The 18,982-nt window shown below is 37.4% G+C and overlaps 1 protein-coding gene across 5 annotated transcripts in view; it reads right to left on the reverse strand.

The window, feature by feature from the left end:
* The window catches only part of DCAF6 (DDB1 and CUL4 associated factor 6), a 163,529-nt gene that overhangs the window by 92,348 nt on the left and 52,199 nt on the right, over positions 1-18,982 (reverse strand). For all 5 annotated transcript variants that reach the window (XM_023554274.2, XM_010594985.3, XM_010594986.3 and 2 more), the window contains exons 6-10: positions 16,595-16,730; positions 15,064-15,278; positions 7,727-7,820; positions 5,733-5,852; positions 3,809-4,069 (exon numbers count right to left, since the gene is read on the reverse strand). In XM_023554274.2, the coding sequence (XP_023410042.1) occupies positions 3,809-4,069; positions 5,733-5,852; positions 7,727-7,820; positions 15,064-15,278; positions 16,595-16,730 (826 nt within the window). The remainder of the gene's footprint in view (positions 1-3,808; positions 4,070-5,732; positions 5,853-7,726; positions 7,821-15,063; positions 15,279-16,594; positions 16,731-18,982) is intronic.

Raw genomic sequence — 18,982 nt, forward strand, 5'->3', positions numbered from 1 at the left:
TAATGGCTAGAGATTGTGAGCATTTCCTCATGTGTCTGTTGGCCGCCCAAATGTCTTCTTTGGTGAAGTGTCTGTTCATTTCTTTTGCTTATTTTTTAATTGGATTATTTGTCTTTTTGTTGTAGAGGTGTTGGGTTTTCCTATAGATTTTAGAGATTAGACCTTTGTCTGATTCGTCATAGCCAAAAATTTTTTCCCAGTCTCTAGGTTCTCTTTCGATGAAAATAAGTTTTTAATTTTTAGAAGATCCCAGTTACCTAGCTTATCCTCTGGAGCTTGTGTGTTGGTTGTGGTTTGTACCCTGCTAATGCCATGCATTAGGGCCTCTAGCATTGATGCTATTTTTCTTCTATGAACTTCATGGTTTTTGGCTTTATATTTAGGTCTTTGATCCATTTTGAGTCAATTTTTGTATATGGTGTGAGGTACGAGTCCTGTTTCATTTTTTTGCAGATGGACACCCAGTTTTGCTAGCACAATTTGTTAAAAAAAAAAAACTGTTTTTTCCCCACTTGATGGACTTTGGGCCCTTATCGAAGATCAGGTGACCACAGGTGGATGGCATTATATCTGAGTTCTCAATTCTGTTCCATTGGTCAATGTATCTGTTGTTGTACCAGTACCAGGCTGTTTTGACTACCATAGCTGTATAGTAGGTTCTGAGGTCAGGTACTGGGAGTCCTCCTACTTTATTCTTCTTCTTCTTCAATAGCGCTTTACTTACCCAGGGCTCCTTCCCTTTCCATATAAAGTTAATGATTAGTTTTTCCATCTCTTTGAAGGATGTTGTTGGTATTTGGATTGGTATTACATTGTATTTGTAAATTGTTTTGGGCAGAATTGTCATTTTCAAAATGTTGAGTCTACCTATCCATGAGCACAGTATGTTTTTCCATTTATGTAGTTCTCTTTTGGCTTCTTGCAGTAGTGTTCCGTAGTTTTCTTTGCACAGGTCTTTTACGTCCCTGGTTCGAGTTATTCCCAAGTGTTTTATTTTTTTAGGGGCTATTATAAATGGTATTGTTTTCCTGATTTCCTTTTCATCATTCTCTTTATTGGTGTACAGGAATCCAACTGATTTTTGTTGTTTATCTTGTATCCTGTTACTCTGCTGAATTTTTCTATCAGTTCCAGCAGTCTTCTCATGGAGTCTTCTGGGCTTTCTACGTATAGTATCATATCATCTGCAAACAGAGAGAGTTCAACTTCTTCATTACCAATCTGGAGGCCCTTTATTTATGTTTCTTGACTTACTGCTCTAGGTAAGACTTCCAACACAATGTTAAATAGGAGTGGTGATAAAGGGCATCCTTGTCTTGCTCCAGTTCTCAAGGGGAATGCGTCAAAGTCATCCACAAAGGCTGGAATCGACTTCTTCCAAATGCCTGTTCGTGTTTTTATTTTGACCTCCTCCCATGAATCACGAATGTTCTTAAAGGCTTCTGGAATGGTGAATCCTTTCCAGAAGATGTTCAATTTACTTTGTCCAGGTCCATCAAAGGAAAATCTATGGCATCTGTAGCCTCATGAAATGTATTTCTTAAATAATAAGACTTAAAGGCAAAATCACTCTTTGATCCATGGGCTGCAGAATGGGTAGTTGTGTTAGCAGGAACGAAAACTACATTAATTACCTTGTACATCTCCACCAAAACTCTTGGGTGACGAGGTACACTGTCAATGAGCAGTAGTATTTTGAAAGGAATCTTTTTTTTTGAGCAGTACGTCTCAACAGTGGGCTTAAAAGTATTCAGTAAACCATGCTGTGAACGGATGTGCTACCATCCAGCTTTGTTGTTCCATTCACAGAGCACAGGCAGAGTAGGTTTAGCATAATTCTTAAGGGCCGTGGGATTTTCAGAACGGTGAATGAGCACTGGCTTCAATTTGAAGTCACCAGCTGCGTTAGCCTGTAACAACAGTCAGCCTGTCCTCGGAAGCCAAGCACTGGCTCCTTTCTAGCTATTAACGTTCTAGATGGCGTCTTTTTCCACAATAAGGCTGTTCTGCCCGTATCGCAAACCTACTGTTTCATGTAGCCCCTCATCGAATACCTCAGCTAGACCTTCTGGACAACTCACTAGAACCTCCACGTCAGCACCTGCTGCTTCGCCTTGCACTTCTACGCTACGGAGACGGCTTCTCTCCTTAAACCTCACGAACCGACCTCTGCTGGCTTCGCACTCTTCTCCTGCAGCTTCCTCCCCTCTCTCAGCCTTCACAGAATTGGAGAGAGTTAAGGCCTTGCTCTGGATTAAGCTTTGGCTTAAGGGAATGCTGTGGCTGCTTTGTTCTTCTATCCAGACCGCTAAACTTCTCCCAATACCACCAATAAGGCTGATTTGCTCTCTTATCATTTATGTGTTCACTGGAGTAGCACTTTTCATTTCCTTCAAGAATTCTTCCTTTGCATTCACAACTTGGCTAACCATTTGGGGCAAAAGCCTAGCTTTTGGCCTGTCTTAGCTTTCAACAGACCTTCCTCACTAAGCTTAATCACTTCTAGTTTTTGATTTAAAGTGAGAGATGTGTGACTCTACCTGTCATTTGAATACTTAAGAGGTGATTGTAGGGTTATTAACTGGCCTAATTTCAATTACTGTTGTGTCTCAGGGATAGGGAGGCCAGAGGAGAGGGAGAAAGATGGGGGAATGGCCGGTCGGTAGGGCGGTCATAACACACACAACATGTATCAGTTAAGTTCACTGTCTTATACTGACGTGGTCTGTGGCACCCCAAAACAATTACAACAGTAACATCAAAGACCACTGATCACAGATCACCATAACAGATATAATAATGAAAAAGTTGGGAATACCTCAAGAATTACCAAAATATGACGCAGAGACACAAAGCAAGCACATAATGTTGGAAAAATGGTGCTGATAGACTTGCTCGATGCATGGTTACCACAAACCTTTAACTTATAAAAAATGCGATCTGTGAAGCCCAATAAAGTGAAGTGCAATAAAATGAGGTACACCTGTATAGGAGAAATTATTATTTTAGTAAATTGTGTTGTTGGCAAGAGAGCATGGTAAATCCACTGTATAGAATGTAATAAAAATATTTCATGATTTGAGAAAACAATAATCAAAAAGAATATAAATACAGTGCAACTAGTAATGATGGGTTATAGTTTCACTATCACTTTAAAGCGCTGGTATATAACCAAATGAGTCCATAAATGTGTATTCTGGTTTAGAATGGTCTGTTATAATCTTTAAATCAAGCATATTAAACTATATGTTGGTACCCGTATATTTTTGAAAGAACTATTTTTACAACCCGTAGTTATAAACCAATCTCTGTAAAGCCTGTTATATTAAAAATCTGAGGTGCAGACAATGGTTCATAATAACAAACGGGCACTACTTTGCAATGTGTATCAAAACATTATTATTATGATGATTCCTATATTATGTTAAATTGTTTTAGTGTATCTGGAAGTGCATCTTTAATGTTTTGACGCATAGGTGCACTATACGCCACATGTTAAGCCAAACGCTTGACTGACATTAGGTACAAATCGTACATAATGGTTCTGACTTATGTACAAATCTGGCTCAAAAACAGACTCAGGAGCGGAACTTGTTTGTAATCCAGGGATTGCCTGTATGTTAAAATTCATGCAAATTAGGCACACTTGAACTTTGTGTTAAAGTTACATGTTGACATAAGTCATTTTGATCAATTATTCCAGCAAGACCTTGATGTGATTTAGTTTCTTCCAATACAGCCTATAAAAAAGTTTTCATTCAGAAACCATCAAATGAACCATGGCCTACTTAAAGAATAACACCCTCACCAGACTGACGATGTGCATGGTGTCCAGAAGCCTCAGCAGACTGCCTTTGCTCACTGTCTGGAGAAGACAGCAAAGAAGTAGAACGAGGGCTTTCTGCAGAAGATGATGCCGAGTGAGCCTGAGCTGACACCGCAGAGGACGTAGAAGGCTGAAGACGCTGCTCAGCTGGAGTATCGACTTCCATTGCTGTTTCACCTACTTCCAAATCAGTACTTGATGGGACAGTGGGACGAGCGGAAACACCTGACTGACTCGTTCCACCTTCGAAAAACACATTAATGCAAATTCAAATTTTAAAACCTACTTTTGAAAATCAACTACTTTAACACATACACATAAAAACATAAATTTAGGCTATCAAAAGCACCCACTGGTCATTTCATCCATTTGACCAAACAGGTTCATCAAGAGGGATAAAAAAATCTATCTAAAGTATATATATCCTTGCTAAAGCAATCAATCCAATTTTACAAGCAAAATCCTCAGTATGATAGTTTAACTTAGACAAAGTTACAGAAGCTTATGAATTATGCATAATTAATGTCTAGTCCCTTAAATTTGAAGATGACAATTCTAATCTAATAGGCGGATAACGGATTTATATTGATGTATCTCCATGCTCTATAACACACTGCCCTTGGTAAAATATTTACCAAAAGTTTGACTGACGCTAGAGGCAAGAATGAAGCTACAAATGGGGTAGAACAGAATTAAGTTCCTGATACCCATTTCATTAGCAGTGTGGGTTTTTTTTTTTTTTCTAAAATGTTTTAAGGACTAACATAACATGCAGTCCTGGTGGTGCAGTGGTTAAGAGCTTGGCCACCAACCAAAAGATCAGCAGTTCGAATTCACCATCCGCTCCTTGGAAACCCTATAAGGCAGTTCTACACTCTGTCCTATAGGGTCGCTATGAGTCAGAACTGACTTGACAGCAATGGATATGGTAACATAACATGATCCATTCAAGGTTCAAAAGGCTTGAGCGTCTACTGTGTGCTGTGCCAGGCACCATGCTAGCCACAGTGGATTAATTAAGAAAACTCAATAAATATTAAAAATTTGTCTGATTTTGCTTCAAATCTGGATTTTATAAAAAGAAAAATGGGATGAACTAATATACAATAAAGTCAATGTGTTGTAAGATGTAACTACCACAGGGTATAAAAAATATTTCTACAATGAATTATTTTAATGAATTTTTTTCTTTTAATCACCATGATTTCCTGGTTTAAACATAAGCATAAATTTAATTACTCTTAAATTCACTGCCCATAGAACTTGTTTTAAAAGGTAACTTTTTTTTTTAAAACGTTAATAATAATTTATGGATGAAATTCAATACAATTTTTTATTTTGGGATTTCAAATACTGTCATGTGGCTAAATGTTTACACAATCAGCCATATGTTAACCACTTACCCAAACTAACATTATGAAAGAGTTAACTTTTATAGTTCTCATCAAGTTACTTATCAAGAGGTAAGTAACTTGCCAAAGATCACAAAAGCCAGAAATAGGTAAGATTTGAAATGAAGTCAACCTAACCCCCAAAAACCAAAACCCCAGAACCTATAATTAATAAGCAATGTACATAAATAATGGAAGAGAAATTTTTCAATGATGTAAAACTTGCTTATCTACAGAGTTCTGTATTTTCCATTTTTAAAGTACAAACAAACGGACTTAAGATGGGGACTCTCAGGCTCCTCACTTTTTTTGAGAAGGGCAAGAGATAATGGTGAAGACTGGTGGAAGGAGAAGGGACAAATTATAATCAATATCCTTTGTCCTCTCCTGCTTCATATAATACAATGAGAGCCTTGTGATAACTGTAGCTATAAATTATATGGTATAAATAAAACTAGCTTCAATAAATAGTTTTTGTCAGCTTTCTATAACATTAATTAAGAAAAACAAATTACCTCTTGATCGAGATCTTCCCCGTCCTCTGTTGCTCTGTGCCACTTCGCTTGCTTCCTCAAACCATCGTGACAACATATCAGACATCCTCTGCATCAAGGATACGTTGGGACTTTGCTCTCCTGTGACAACAGAGTTCTTATCAGTGCTTTCAGTATGTCAGTATCTTTCCTTAATGCAAAAATCTAGATTTGAAGGCCTTTAAAACGAAAATCATTAAAAAAAAATCAAATTGCCTAAATTATGTGGACATATATAAATCTATTAAAACCACCAACACATTTTATAGTAAATGTTTATATGAGCGGCTCTCCAACGGGGCTCACATCTCCGTCATCTTTGCCTATTCTTAGAAATGCACCCCCCACTCTGACCCACATTTTTAGTTCTAAGAGTGCCAGCTAGGAAGTACGCATGAATTATAAATTGAATAGATTAAAAGAAAGGTACCTGGTCTCATTAAAACATTATCATTAAGCACAGATACAAAACAGTTTTATGTTTTTATATCAATTTTCCTTAAACTGAACTTACTTTCATCATCATTCACTATAAGCACATTCCATATATTTGAACTTAACTGAAACCAAAAGTGTTTTGTCTCTCCCCTAACTTTTTTTCCTCTTTCAAGTAAATGTGTTTTCTTTTAAGGGCATTTTCAAATTAAAAGTATGACAAGAGATTAAAGTGTGACAACTATATTCTACAATTATAATTTTAAAACATGTATCATTTATGTTGTTGCATTTTCTGTTAAATCAGAGTTTATTTCACATTTTATTAAGTAATGTAGATATATATTTAAATACGTGTAGTACAAAATACCAAGGATGAAATATTGGGGAATATGCTTTTGATCTGAAAAGTTTTCAGAAGTCATTAGGTTAAGATTCTGGCTACAGATGCATTTAATAAATTCTATTTTAAAGTATGCCATTTTAAAGCTCCCAATATACAATAAAACCTGCCAAAGGGGGAACCTGTATAAGGTGGAAATATATTAGAGAAGGAAAGCTCCAATATTTTCCATGAAAACAAGCAATAGACAAGAGGTAAAGCTGCACTTTGTCAAAGGCAGAAAACTTGCAAGGCCCAGAAAACAAGGCAGTCCCATCAAGTTTCAACTCTCACAGGTTTCACTGTAGTTTCTTATGCTTGTCAAAGGCACGTGATTTAAAAAAAAAAAAAAAAGCTTTAACAAAAATTATGTGGTATTACAAAGCCCTCAGAGGTCCCTGGGTGGTGGAATGGCTGGCATCTGGAACCCACTCAGTGGTTCCACAGGAGAAAGGCTTGGTGATCTGCCTCTGTGGAGACTGCGGTCGTGTGTCATCAGGTTGGTTCAGACACACGGCGACCTATACGCCAGAGCAGAACTGCCCAGAGGGTTTCCTGGGCTGTGATCTTGACAGGAGCAGATCGCCAGCTCTTCTCTCACGCAGAGCGGCTGGTGGGTTTGAACCACCAACCTTTTGGTTAGCAGCCAAGCACTTAACCACTGTAACACCAGGGCTCCTTCTCCATAAAGATTATAGCCAAGAAACCCTGGTGAAGCTCTGTTCTACTTTATAAAACATGGAGTCACCATGAGTCAGAGTCAATTTGATGGCAACGAGTTTGGTTTTGTTGTTCTATAAAACTCTCAGGTTGGAAACTGAATTTTTATTTCTCTTTATACCAAGAGAAAGGCAAAAATCATGAAGTTTGATAATAGTCAATGTTCTATGAAGCAACAGCGTTATTACACTTCCAGTGGGAATATAAATTAGTACATATAAATTTGATAACTATCAAAATTAAAAAACACTTATACAATGATCCAGCCACTCCACTTCTAGAAACTTATCCTAAGATACACTAGCACAAGTATGCTAAGGTACATATGTAACAAAGATGTTCACTGCAGCATTATAATAGTGTAAATAGTAAAAACAAACTAAAAACATTAATTTTTAAAAACAATACACACAAAAAAAGCTGACCAAAGTATAGTTACCATCTCGTTCTCGTTCACTCTCAGGTCTTGCTCTGGGTCCAGTATCTGACCAATCACCACGAAGTCTCAAACGCTTAACTGGAGGCTGTCGTAACTAAAAGATAAGGTAGAGTCTACGTAAGTCTAAAAATTGAGTATCGACTCATTCGCACTCAACCCTTCAAACTGTATTTAAAAGCCTAACAGGTTATTCTATCTCCCTATTTTCTTTATTAATTATGCAAGTGAGATGCTAGCTCAAAATACAAACACGGAGGAAAGAGAAGCTGAATGCTTACACAGCATTCATAATGATGATAAATATCCCCTGATGCTGACAGCCCATACTTAATATCTTCAACAATTGCGCTCTCTCTTATACCTACTTGCACTCTCTCTCTCCTCTTTATTTCTTGTAAACATGCAAACACTTCTTATCATTTTTAATAAACAAACCCTTCAATTTTATGTTCCCCTTTGGACACACACCTTTCTCTTGCCTTCCCTTTGTCAAGCTTCTTGAGAAAAGTCTGTATTCACTCAATTTTTATCTACCCTTCCTTCCTCAACCCACTGTAGTCAATTTTTCACTCCCATTTTCCCACGGACATCATTCTCATCAAGGCCACCTATGATCACTTGCCAAGTTCACTGAACAATGATAAAAATGACCAATAATAAAATCAGTAATTCATTGCTAAGTCAAATGGCACCTTTTAGGGCTTATTTTATTTGACCTGTTTATGGTAGCTGACACCCTTGACCACTCCCTTTATATTTTACATTTTCAACTAATACAATTCACACACAAAAATTTCACTCTTTTTAAGTGTACAACTCATGAGTTTTAATTATATTCACAGAGTTGTGCAACAATTACCATTATCTCATTCCAGAATATTTCCACCACCCTAAAAAGAAACCCAGTACCATCAGCAGTCATTTTCCATTCCCTCTTCCCCTAAGCCCCTGGTAACCACTAATCTAATTTCAGTCTCTATGGATATGCCTATTCTGGACCTTTCAAATGCTAATATATAATATGTGGCATTTTTGTAACTGGTTTCTTTCACCTAGGATAGTATTTTTGAGGTTCATCCATGCTACAGCATGTATCAGCACTTCATTCCTTTTTATGGCTGAATAATATTTTTCACTGTACGGATATATCTCATTTTGCTTACCCATTAATTAGCTGATGGACAACCGGGTTGTTTCTACCTTTTGTTAATTATGAATAATGCTGCTATGAACATTTGGGTACAAGTTTTTACATGTTGTTGTTGTTGTCAGGTGTCATCTACTCACAGCAACACTATGTACAACAGACTGAAACACTGCCCAATCCTGGGCCATCCTCAAAATCATTGTTATGTTTGAGCCCACTGTTGCCGCCACTGTGTCAACCCATCTTGTTGAGGGATTTTTCCCCGACCGTCTACTTTACCAAGAGTGATATCCTTCTCCAGGGACTGGTCCCTCCTGATAACGTCCAAAATACATAAGATGAAGCCTCGCCATCCTCACTTCTAAGGAGCATTCTGGCTGTACCTCTTCTCAGACAGGTTTGCTTGTTCTTCTGGCAGTCCATGATATATTCAATATTCTTCACCAACACCACAATTCAAAGGTATCAGTTCTTCTTCAGTCTTCCTTATTCATTATCCACCTTTGGCATGCATATGAGGTGAATAAAAACACTATGGCTTGGGTTAGGCACACTTTAGTCCTCAAAGTGACATCTTCGCTTTTAAACATTTTAAAGAGGTCTTTTACAGATTTGCCCAATGCAATGCATCATCTGATTTCCCGGCTGCTGCATCCATGGGCAATGACTGTAGATCTAAGAAAAAAAATCCTTGACAACTTCAATCTTTTCTCCGTTTATCATGATGCTGCTTATTGGTCCAGTTGTGAGGATTTTTATATTGAGGTGTAATCCATACTGAAGGTTGCAGTCTTTGATCTTCATCAGTAAGTGCTCCAAGTCCTCTTTGCTCTCAGCAAGCAACATTATGTAACCTGCGTATCACAGGTTGTTAATGAGTCTTCCCTCAACCTTGATGCCCTGTTCTTCTTCATACAGTCCAGCTTCTCGGGGTTATATACTCAGCATACAGACTGCGTAAGTATGGTGAAAGGATACAACCCCATGCACAACTTTCCTGGCTTTAAACCACACAATATCCCCTTGTTCTATTCAAACGACTGCCTCCTGGTCTATATACAGGTTCCCCGTGAGTACAATTAAGTGCTCAGGAATTCCCATTCTTTCCAATGTTATCCACAATTTGTTCCGATCCACACAGTCAAACTCCTCTGCACAGTTGAGAAAATACAGGTAAACATCTTTCTGGTATTGCTTGCTTTCAGGCAAGATCCATCTGACATCAGCAATGATATCCCTCGTTCTATGTCCTCTTTGGAATCTGGCATGAATTTCCTGGCAGTTCCCTGTTGATGTACTGCTGCAGCCGCTTTTGAGTGATCTTCAGCAAATTTCTACTTATGTGTGTTATTATTATTTGCTTTCTTCTGGTGCCCAAGGGTTTTTTTTCTTGTTGCTCTCTTATTTGTTCAAGTTGTAGGGATAATTCTTTGATTTTGGCCCTTTCTTCTTTTTGGATGTGCACATTTATTGATATAAATTGACCTCTGAACACTACTTTCGCTGTGTCCCAAAGGTTCTGATAGGAAGTATTTTCATTCTCATTGGATTCGATGAATTTCTTTATTCCATCCTTCATGTCTTCTATAACCTAGTCATTTTTGAGCAAGGTATTGTTCAGTTTCCAGGTGTTCTATTTCTTTTCCCTGCTTTTTCTGTTAATGATTTCTACTTTTATGGCCTTATGGTCAGAGAAGATGGTTTATAATATTTCGACGTTTTGGATTCTCCTAAGGCTTGCTTTTATGACCTAATATGTGGTCTATTATAGAGAATGTTCCATGTGCACTAGAAAAGGAAGTATACTTGGCTGCTGCTGGGTGGAGTGTTCTGTATATATCTATGAGGTCAAGTTGGTTGACTGTGGCATTTAGATCTTCCACGTCTTTATTGAGCTTGTGTGTGATATTAGTGGTAACTGTTCGATAATTTCCACATTCTGCTGGATCATTTTTCTTTGGAATGGGCACAAATACGGATCTCTTCCACTCAATTAGCTGTCCTGCAAATTTCTTGGCATAGATGAGTGAGCACCTCCAGAGCTGTATCCATTTGTTGAAACATCTCAGTTGGCATTCTGTCATACACACATACACAAACATATGTTTTCAATTATCTTGAGCATCTCCCTAGGAGAGGAATTGTTGTGTTATATGGTAATTCTATGTTTAAGTTTTTGAGGAACCGCCAGATTGTTTTCGAAGTTGGCTGCACCGTTTTACAGTCCCACCAACAACACAAGAGGGTTCCAATCTTTCTATATCCTTAACAACACTTGTTATTGTCTTTTTTTTTTTTTTTTTAAATTATAGCCAAGGTAATGGGTGAGACTGATCTCACTGTGGTTTTGATGTGCATTTCCCTGATGACTAATGATGTTGAATATCTTTTCATATGCTTATTGGCCATTTTTTATTTTCTTTAGAGAAACGTTTATTCAAGTATTTTGTCCATTTTTTTAATTGAGTTATTTCTTTTTTTTATGGTTGAGTTGTAAAAATTATTTATATATTCTGGATACTAGGCCCTTATAAAATAAGTGATGTAAAAACATTTTCTCCCTTTCTGTAGGTCAGTCCTTTAATTTTTATTTATTCATTTTTTAAATAATTGTCATTGATTTTTTTTTCTCCCAATTTTGCAGGGTTTTGATAGAAACTTGGTGATAGTTATAAACTTTACTGTTTCTCCTAGAAACCATATCAAACAACAAAAAGAAAAAAAATTCCTTACATCTTCAGCAACAGTAGGAGACAGAAAAACCCACAAATTCCATATCATGTCTAAGTATGGTTAAGATCTGCTTCCACAGAAGCAGCAATCGAGAAATCAAATGAGATATTGCAACAGACAAATTTGCCGCAAAAGATCTCTTTAAAGCGTTGAAAAGCAAAGATGCCACTTTGAGGACTAAGGTACGCCTGACTGACCCAAGTCGTTATGTTTTCAATCACCTCATATGCATGCAAAAGCTGGGCGATAAAAAAAGAAGACTGAAGAACTGGTATGTTTGAATTACGGTGTTGATGAAGAACACTGAATATACCATGGACTGCTAGAAGAATGAACAAGTCTGTCTTGGAATAAGTACAGCCAAAGTGCTCCTTGGAAGCAAGGATGGAAAGACTTTGTCTGACATACTTTGGACATGTTATCGGGAGGGACCAGTCCCTGGAAAAGGACATCATGCTTGGTAAGTCAGAGGGTCATCAAAAAAGAGGAAGACTCTCAAAGAGACATATTGACACAGTGGCTGCAACAATGGGCTCAAACACAGCAACAACTGTGAGAATGGTGCAAAACCAGGCAGTATTTCATTTTGTTGTACAGAGGGTCGCTATGAGTGGGAACTGACTCAATGGCACCTAACAATAACAACAAGGGGAGACAAAGAATACATAAAATGAAAGAATAAATTATATATAGAAAGTGGTGTTATAAAGAAAAATAGAGAAGCAATATTCCCATCTCCATTCTCTACTTCATTTTTCTTAATAACACATAACTTACTGTGTAGAGTTAGAGTTGCAATTTTAATAGAGTGGTGAGGGAAGGCCTCACCAAAGTGACATGACAAATACCTGAAACAGGTAAGGGAGCAAGAGGAGAAATCCAGATACCTGGAGGAAGAATGTTTTAGGCAGAGTAGGTTCCAAGGCTCTAAGACAGAAGCATACTTGGTTTGTCAGAGTTAGTAAGTAAGTAGATGTGAACAGAGCAAACAATAGGGACAATGGTAGAAGCTGTAATGATGACCAGATGATGTGAGGCCCTGAAGCCAACGTAAAGACCTCAGCTTTGCTCTGAGTGAGATGTGGAGCCACTTTATATTGATCAGAGGAGTTTCATGATTTGATGTATTTTTTAAAAGGATCACTTTGACTGCTGTGTAACTCAAGGACTGTAGCAGGCAAGAACAGAAGTACTAGTTAAAAGCTACTACAACAATCTAAGATACACTGATACCTTGGATCAGGGCAGCAGTACTGGTGGTGATAAGCAGTGGTCAGATTTGGGGTATATTTTTAGGGACAAGTTACGTGGGGGACCAGAGGAAAATGAGAGAATCAGTTCAAGAAAGGAATCCAATACTGGAGTGGGAGCAGATGGAGAAATGTCATAAAGATGTTGAAGGTAGAGTGAGAAGGCGATAAAAAAAGAAAAAAAAAAAAGATACGAAAAGAGGAAAAGAGAAAAGAATATACTAAAGAAGGGAAAATATTAAAGAGACATTAGAAGACATGAAGAAACAGGGACCCCCAAAGTTCAGAAAAATACAAAAATATTATGAAAACGTAAGAAAAAAAATCACACAGCAAACTTCTATGCGTGCTTTAAAATCCTGATTAAGCTCACTGGCTTAGTCTTTTCTGATGTTCCCAATCAAAATCAATTACTCCCTCTTCTATAAAATATCAGCCTTATATATAATTCTGTAAGTTTCACACATTCATTTATATCTCTATTTCCACTACTGTACTCGAGTAAGGTGCCATGTCTTCGTTACAGTCATCCTTGATTTTCTAATGTTTAGTATAGAATTCAGTATATAGTAGGCACTCAATAAATATTTGGTGAATTGAGAAAAGCTTGTTCTGATTTAGTGTAAAACACTGAAAGAGAGAGCAGTGGGATAAAGAAGGAGACAGATTAGTAACTTCTACATACTTTTAAATTGTTTGTTACAATAAGCATGCTTTATTTTACAATTTTAATCTATCTTCAGAATTACTCTTCTTAGTTTAGTTAATTCAACAAAGAATATCAAGAAAAAAATTTTCAAAAAACAAACACACAGCTGTTCATGAATCCGTCTCGCTCACTGCAACCGATAAACATCTTTTGGCGAAACATTCTGTGGTGTTAAAGCTAGTTGGCCCACTTTAAATGTTTGTGAATATCGAACGCTTTTCATGATGTAGCAATCACGAAGTTTGACTGCAACTTTACATAAGCACATATCTGAAGAGGAAATTACACAGCAACAACAGAAGTCATTTAATGGTTTTAACTAGACCAATAAACTCATATATAGTTATCATTAACCATCATACCCTTTTTTTGGTCAGTCCCCTAATTTCCTTAATTAAATGTCCTCATTTTAAAATCCCAAGACATATTTTTAAAGTAATCTTGATATTTTTTCCTAATCTTACAGCCATCTGAATATAATTATAAGAATTGAAGAATTACGAAATAGTTGTTGTTCTTTAGTAACCTTTGTTCACTAATAGGCACTGAGTCAATATCAAAAAGTCACTGACAATTAATAAAAATCAATGGTTAATTTCAAACAATATTCACAAGCCTGAGTAGAAAGAAAGCACGGGACAAACTGATTAAGAAAGCCAAACTGAAAAACGTGTTAGGGTAAGAAGCTCAACAGGTGAAAGCAAACATCTTCCTATTGCTAAGTACAGTCAAGGATATATTATTTCTGGATTTTGTCTTTTATAAATGATAAAAGAAGTAACTATTTTATAGCTATTTTAGTGGCAATAATTCATTCAAATATTTTTCAACAGATTTATCTACTTTGGAGCCCTGGTGGCGCAGTGGTTAAGAGCTTGGCTGCTAACCTAAAGGTCGGCAATTTGAATCCACCAGCTGCTCCTTGGAAACCTTCTGGGGCAGTTCTGCTCTGTCCTATATAAGGTCGCTGTGAGATGGAACTGGCTCGGGAGCACCGGTTTGGTTTTGGGTTTTATCACCTTTAAACCGCCTTTTTTTCACTCTCTATTTTGTGAAATGTACCTAGGAACAACATTTTATGTCCTTAGTTTACAACTGTGAATGAGCAGCGCAAGTGGGGAAGGAGGGATTACTGTCGTCTGAATAGTAGACATAAGTAGACATAGACGGCATTTAATCCTGCAAGTGTAAGGACAGAACTAGTCTCTTGGAAATTTACACATCACATTATTTTAAAGGTCTTTTCTACAAGTGTTAGGACTGTGTATCTTTCTTGCTTGCTGCTGTGCATCCATAAAGTTAAAGAAACATTTTGCAGTTAAATGTATCATTTTTCTTTTATAAACAGTTCCCTTAATTTTATATTACCCCTTGCTGTCTCATGCCTTTGGTCCCTAGACTATAAATGTTTTAAAAATCAGGGCTTTTGGATGCTGGGAGTCACTGTATTAATATTTTCTGAACTGAATAAAGAGCATGGGTTTTTGACTAAACTTACCTCTTCTCTCCTCTCTTCTGAAGAAGGAGTTTTAAGTTCACGTGCTGTATCATCTTTTGGGTCAAACAGATATATGTAATCTGAAGAGTAGCTAACGAGAATTTCTTGACCATCTTCGCTGTAACACAGAGATGTCACCCTGCAGGACTTATTATTAAGATGGGAAGGGATAAAACGGGCAACCATTCCAGTAGTGCCTCGACCTGCATAATTCCCTTAATAAGAAAACAGGAAATTACTTTAAATGTATAATATTTTAAAAGAAAAACATTTTTAAAACACTTAATCTGAATTACGGGTTAAGTAATTAAATGCAGCAGTAGAAATCTAGGCTATCACATTCTACATCTAGAAGAGGTTCTTTCTTCAAAAGATTTTATAACAGAACGAAAAAGGATGCAGTATAAAGGCATCAAATTTCCAAACAATATTCATAATTGTCTGGAATTCCAGGTTATATAAATGATTTATTGGAAATACCAAATTATTTGTGACTATTAGTCGCACTGAATCATCTCCAGAAATTACCCCAAATTAAGATAATATAATTTAAAAATATAAATACGAACGCTGATATTTATTTATTCACTTTTTACTTTCTTTCTTATTTTTTAGATTTCTGAAATTGTCATTATATCTTTAGGCTATAATATAGTATATTGTAAAAGTGAGGATATCATTATAATTTTAATCAACTCAACCAGAGTTACTATCAGGTAACACTTTGTGCCCTGGCTGTCCAGGAATGCCACATTCTAAGATTCTCACAATGCTGTATAATCCTGCACAAGGAAGTTCTGTCCTGCCCAAAATGTTAATTGTATCCCCAACTGCTAAGAAACAATTAAGCCTACAATCTCATATCACAGTACTACTGTGTTTCTTAAATACATATATCCAAACAAAAGCACTCCTAAATTACAGTTCAAAAAGATCCCATCTGGTCACCCCATTCCAATAATTTATGGCCATTTTTACTAATGTTGTCAATTTCTGGCCATGTCTATCTTTATTTTTAATGCTATCAAATGTGTAGATATGTAAATACATATATATAAATGTATATACGATATATGCTAATGGAGGCTGGTATACTTGACTTTGAATTGGTTATATCAGAAGTGGTTTGATCTGATAATGATCAGACACAGGTTCAGGACTGCAGCAGCGTCAGTAAGCAGGTGACACAGGCATCAATACATGCCACACATCAATACATGCCCACGCTACTCTTCTTTCCTAACCTTCTCTCCACCACGCTGACCATTAGCCTTGAATTGAAAAACGGCAAAGGAAAATTAGAAAAGCCAAGTGCTACAACATTTTAAAGTGATAAATTGCAAAATATCTCCCCACAGGTTCATAACAACTTCATGAAATGCTATTTTCATAACAATCCATATGTTTAAGTGCATTCTATTACCTGAATTTTATGACAAAGTAAAGATATTTTAAAAGTGTAAATACGTCACAAAGATTTAGTTTTTGAACTGACAGAGCATTATATTATCTGTAATACATATTTTCTTACCAGTAGCTCTTGTGCCCAGCATTCGTCGATCATATATTCTTACTGAGCTATCAGAACAACCAACAGCAAGATAATATGGTATCGGCGGACAAATAGCTACAGAAGTGGCTGCACGTCGACAGTTAATTAAAATATCCTGTAAAAGACAAAATAGTAGTTATGTAAAGCTATGCAGCAGGGATGACACTGTGTTTAAAACATTTCCCATTCAATGAGGAGAAGAAAACCTTTTTCGAAAACCTTAATGTAGTCAGCACGACAATGTGGAGTGGTGGGGGGCGGGGGGGAAGAATAAGGTTTTCATTTATTTTTCTGGTTTGTATCACAAATCGCTTCAGCTAATATTCCTCCTCAGAAGTTTTATCACTCCAAGGAAAATTTTTCTAATACAATATTGTACACTTTCCTTATGAACCAATAAAACAAGAAAATATATTTGGAAATACTGAGATCAATTAGAGATTTAAAAACAACGAATATTTGAGCAGCTCAAAACACATCCTAATGCATGGCTAACTGCCTCTGTATGAACTGCCTCCTGTGCCACGAGACCACAGGAACTGCATGGTGCCCAGCTACTATCACTGAAGACTGTGATCAAAGGTTCTATAGGAGTATCCTTATCAAAAGGGAAAAAATGCAGCATAGAATTTCAGATTCTTATGGGATCCAGACTTTCTGGAGCCATGGTGGCTGGATGAACCCCCGAAACTACTGCCCTGAGGTAATCTTTAAACCTTCAACCAAAAATATCCCCAGAAGTCTTCTTAAAACCAAGCGATAGTTTAACTTACCTAGTAAAGAATGTCTGCCTTGAGCACTGTGCTCTTTTAAGAACTATCTAAAAAACAAACCTGTTGCGCTGAGTTGATTCTAACTCCTGCTGACCCTACACGACAGAGCACAACTGCCCCCACAGGGTTTCCAAGGAGTGGCTGGGGGATTCAAACTGCCAACGTTTTGGTCAGCAGTCAAGCTCTTAACCACTGCGCAACCAGGGCCAGACGGGCTCAAACTGACGACAGCAACTTGCAAGACAGCAAAGTTAGGGGACAGTGAGTTTCTGTTACTGGGGGAGGAACAATCTGGAAAAGGAGGGTGAGAATGGGTGCACAGCCTGAAGAATGTAATCAATGTCACTGGGCTGCACAGAAACTGTTGAATTTGTATATGTTCTGCTGTATATATTCTCAAAAACAAAAAATAAATTGCCAAAAAAATACATCCTATGAAAAAATAAAAACTACTCCAAAATACAAAATTAAAAACTAAGCAACTGAAATAGATCAGCAGCAGCTACAAAAAGCTGGTAATAATTCAAGAAACCCATTACTTATATTGTTGTTTTAACTGCTGTAGAGTTGGTTCCCAGTTCATGGCAACCCTTTACAAAACACTGCCTGGTCCTGTACCATCCCCATATCGGCTGCGGGTTGGACCTTTGATATCCACATGATTTTCAATGGCTGATTTTTGGAAACAGACTGCCTTTCTTCCTATTCTGTCTACGTCTGGACGCTCTACTAAAACCCGCTCAGCATCACTGAAACACGCAAGCCTCCATCGACAGATGGTGGCTGCACGTGAAGTACGCTGGGTGGGAATCAAACCAGGGTCTTTGCATGGAAGGTGAGAATTCTACCACTGGGCCACCACTGCCTCCTTTATTTATGTTTACACAGTTTGGACCCTTTTTACAAACTAGCTACCTTTAATATATTTGCTAAGACGATAGATTAATGAAATTTGAACTGCTTCTCTGAAACACCTGCTAAATATTTTCATAGTCAGGAATAATGAACACCTTCGGAAAATATAAAAAGTTCTTACATTATGTTTGCAATGTGTCATTAAGTCAGTAATAACATTAGAAATGCCTGCTATTATCGGTCCACTTGAGAGTAAAGACAGACGTATAATCTGCCTTTGTGTATAAGCTGCTGTTAGTTGTTGTTAGGTGCCATTGAGTCGGTTCTGACTCATAGCAACCCTATGCACAACAGAACGAAACACTGCCCGGTTCTGCGCCATCCTTACAATCATTGTTATGCTTGACCTCATTGCCGCAGCCACTCTGTCAATCCACCTCGTTGAGGGTCTTCCTCTTTTCCGCTGACCCTGTATTCCGCCAAGCATGATGTCCTTCTCCAGGGACTGATCCCTCCTGACAACATGTCCCACGTATGTAAGATGCAGTCTTGCCATTCTTGCTTCTAAGGAGCATTCTGGTTGTACTTCTTCCAAGGCAGATTTGTTCCTTCTTTTGGCAGTCCATGGTATATTCAATATTCTTCACCAACACCACAATTCAAAGGCGTCAATTCTTCTTCGGTCTTCCTTAGTCATTGTCCAGCTTTTAGACACACATGGTGCGACTGAAAATACCAT

Source organism: Loxodonta africana, chromosome 3 (genome assembly GCF_030014295.1).
Source record: "Loxodonta africana isolate mLoxAfr1 chromosome 3, mLoxAfr1.hap2, whole genome shotgun sequence".
Taxonomy (NCBI): domain Eukaryota; kingdom Metazoa; phylum Chordata; class Mammalia; order Proboscidea; family Elephantidae; genus Loxodonta; species Loxodonta africana.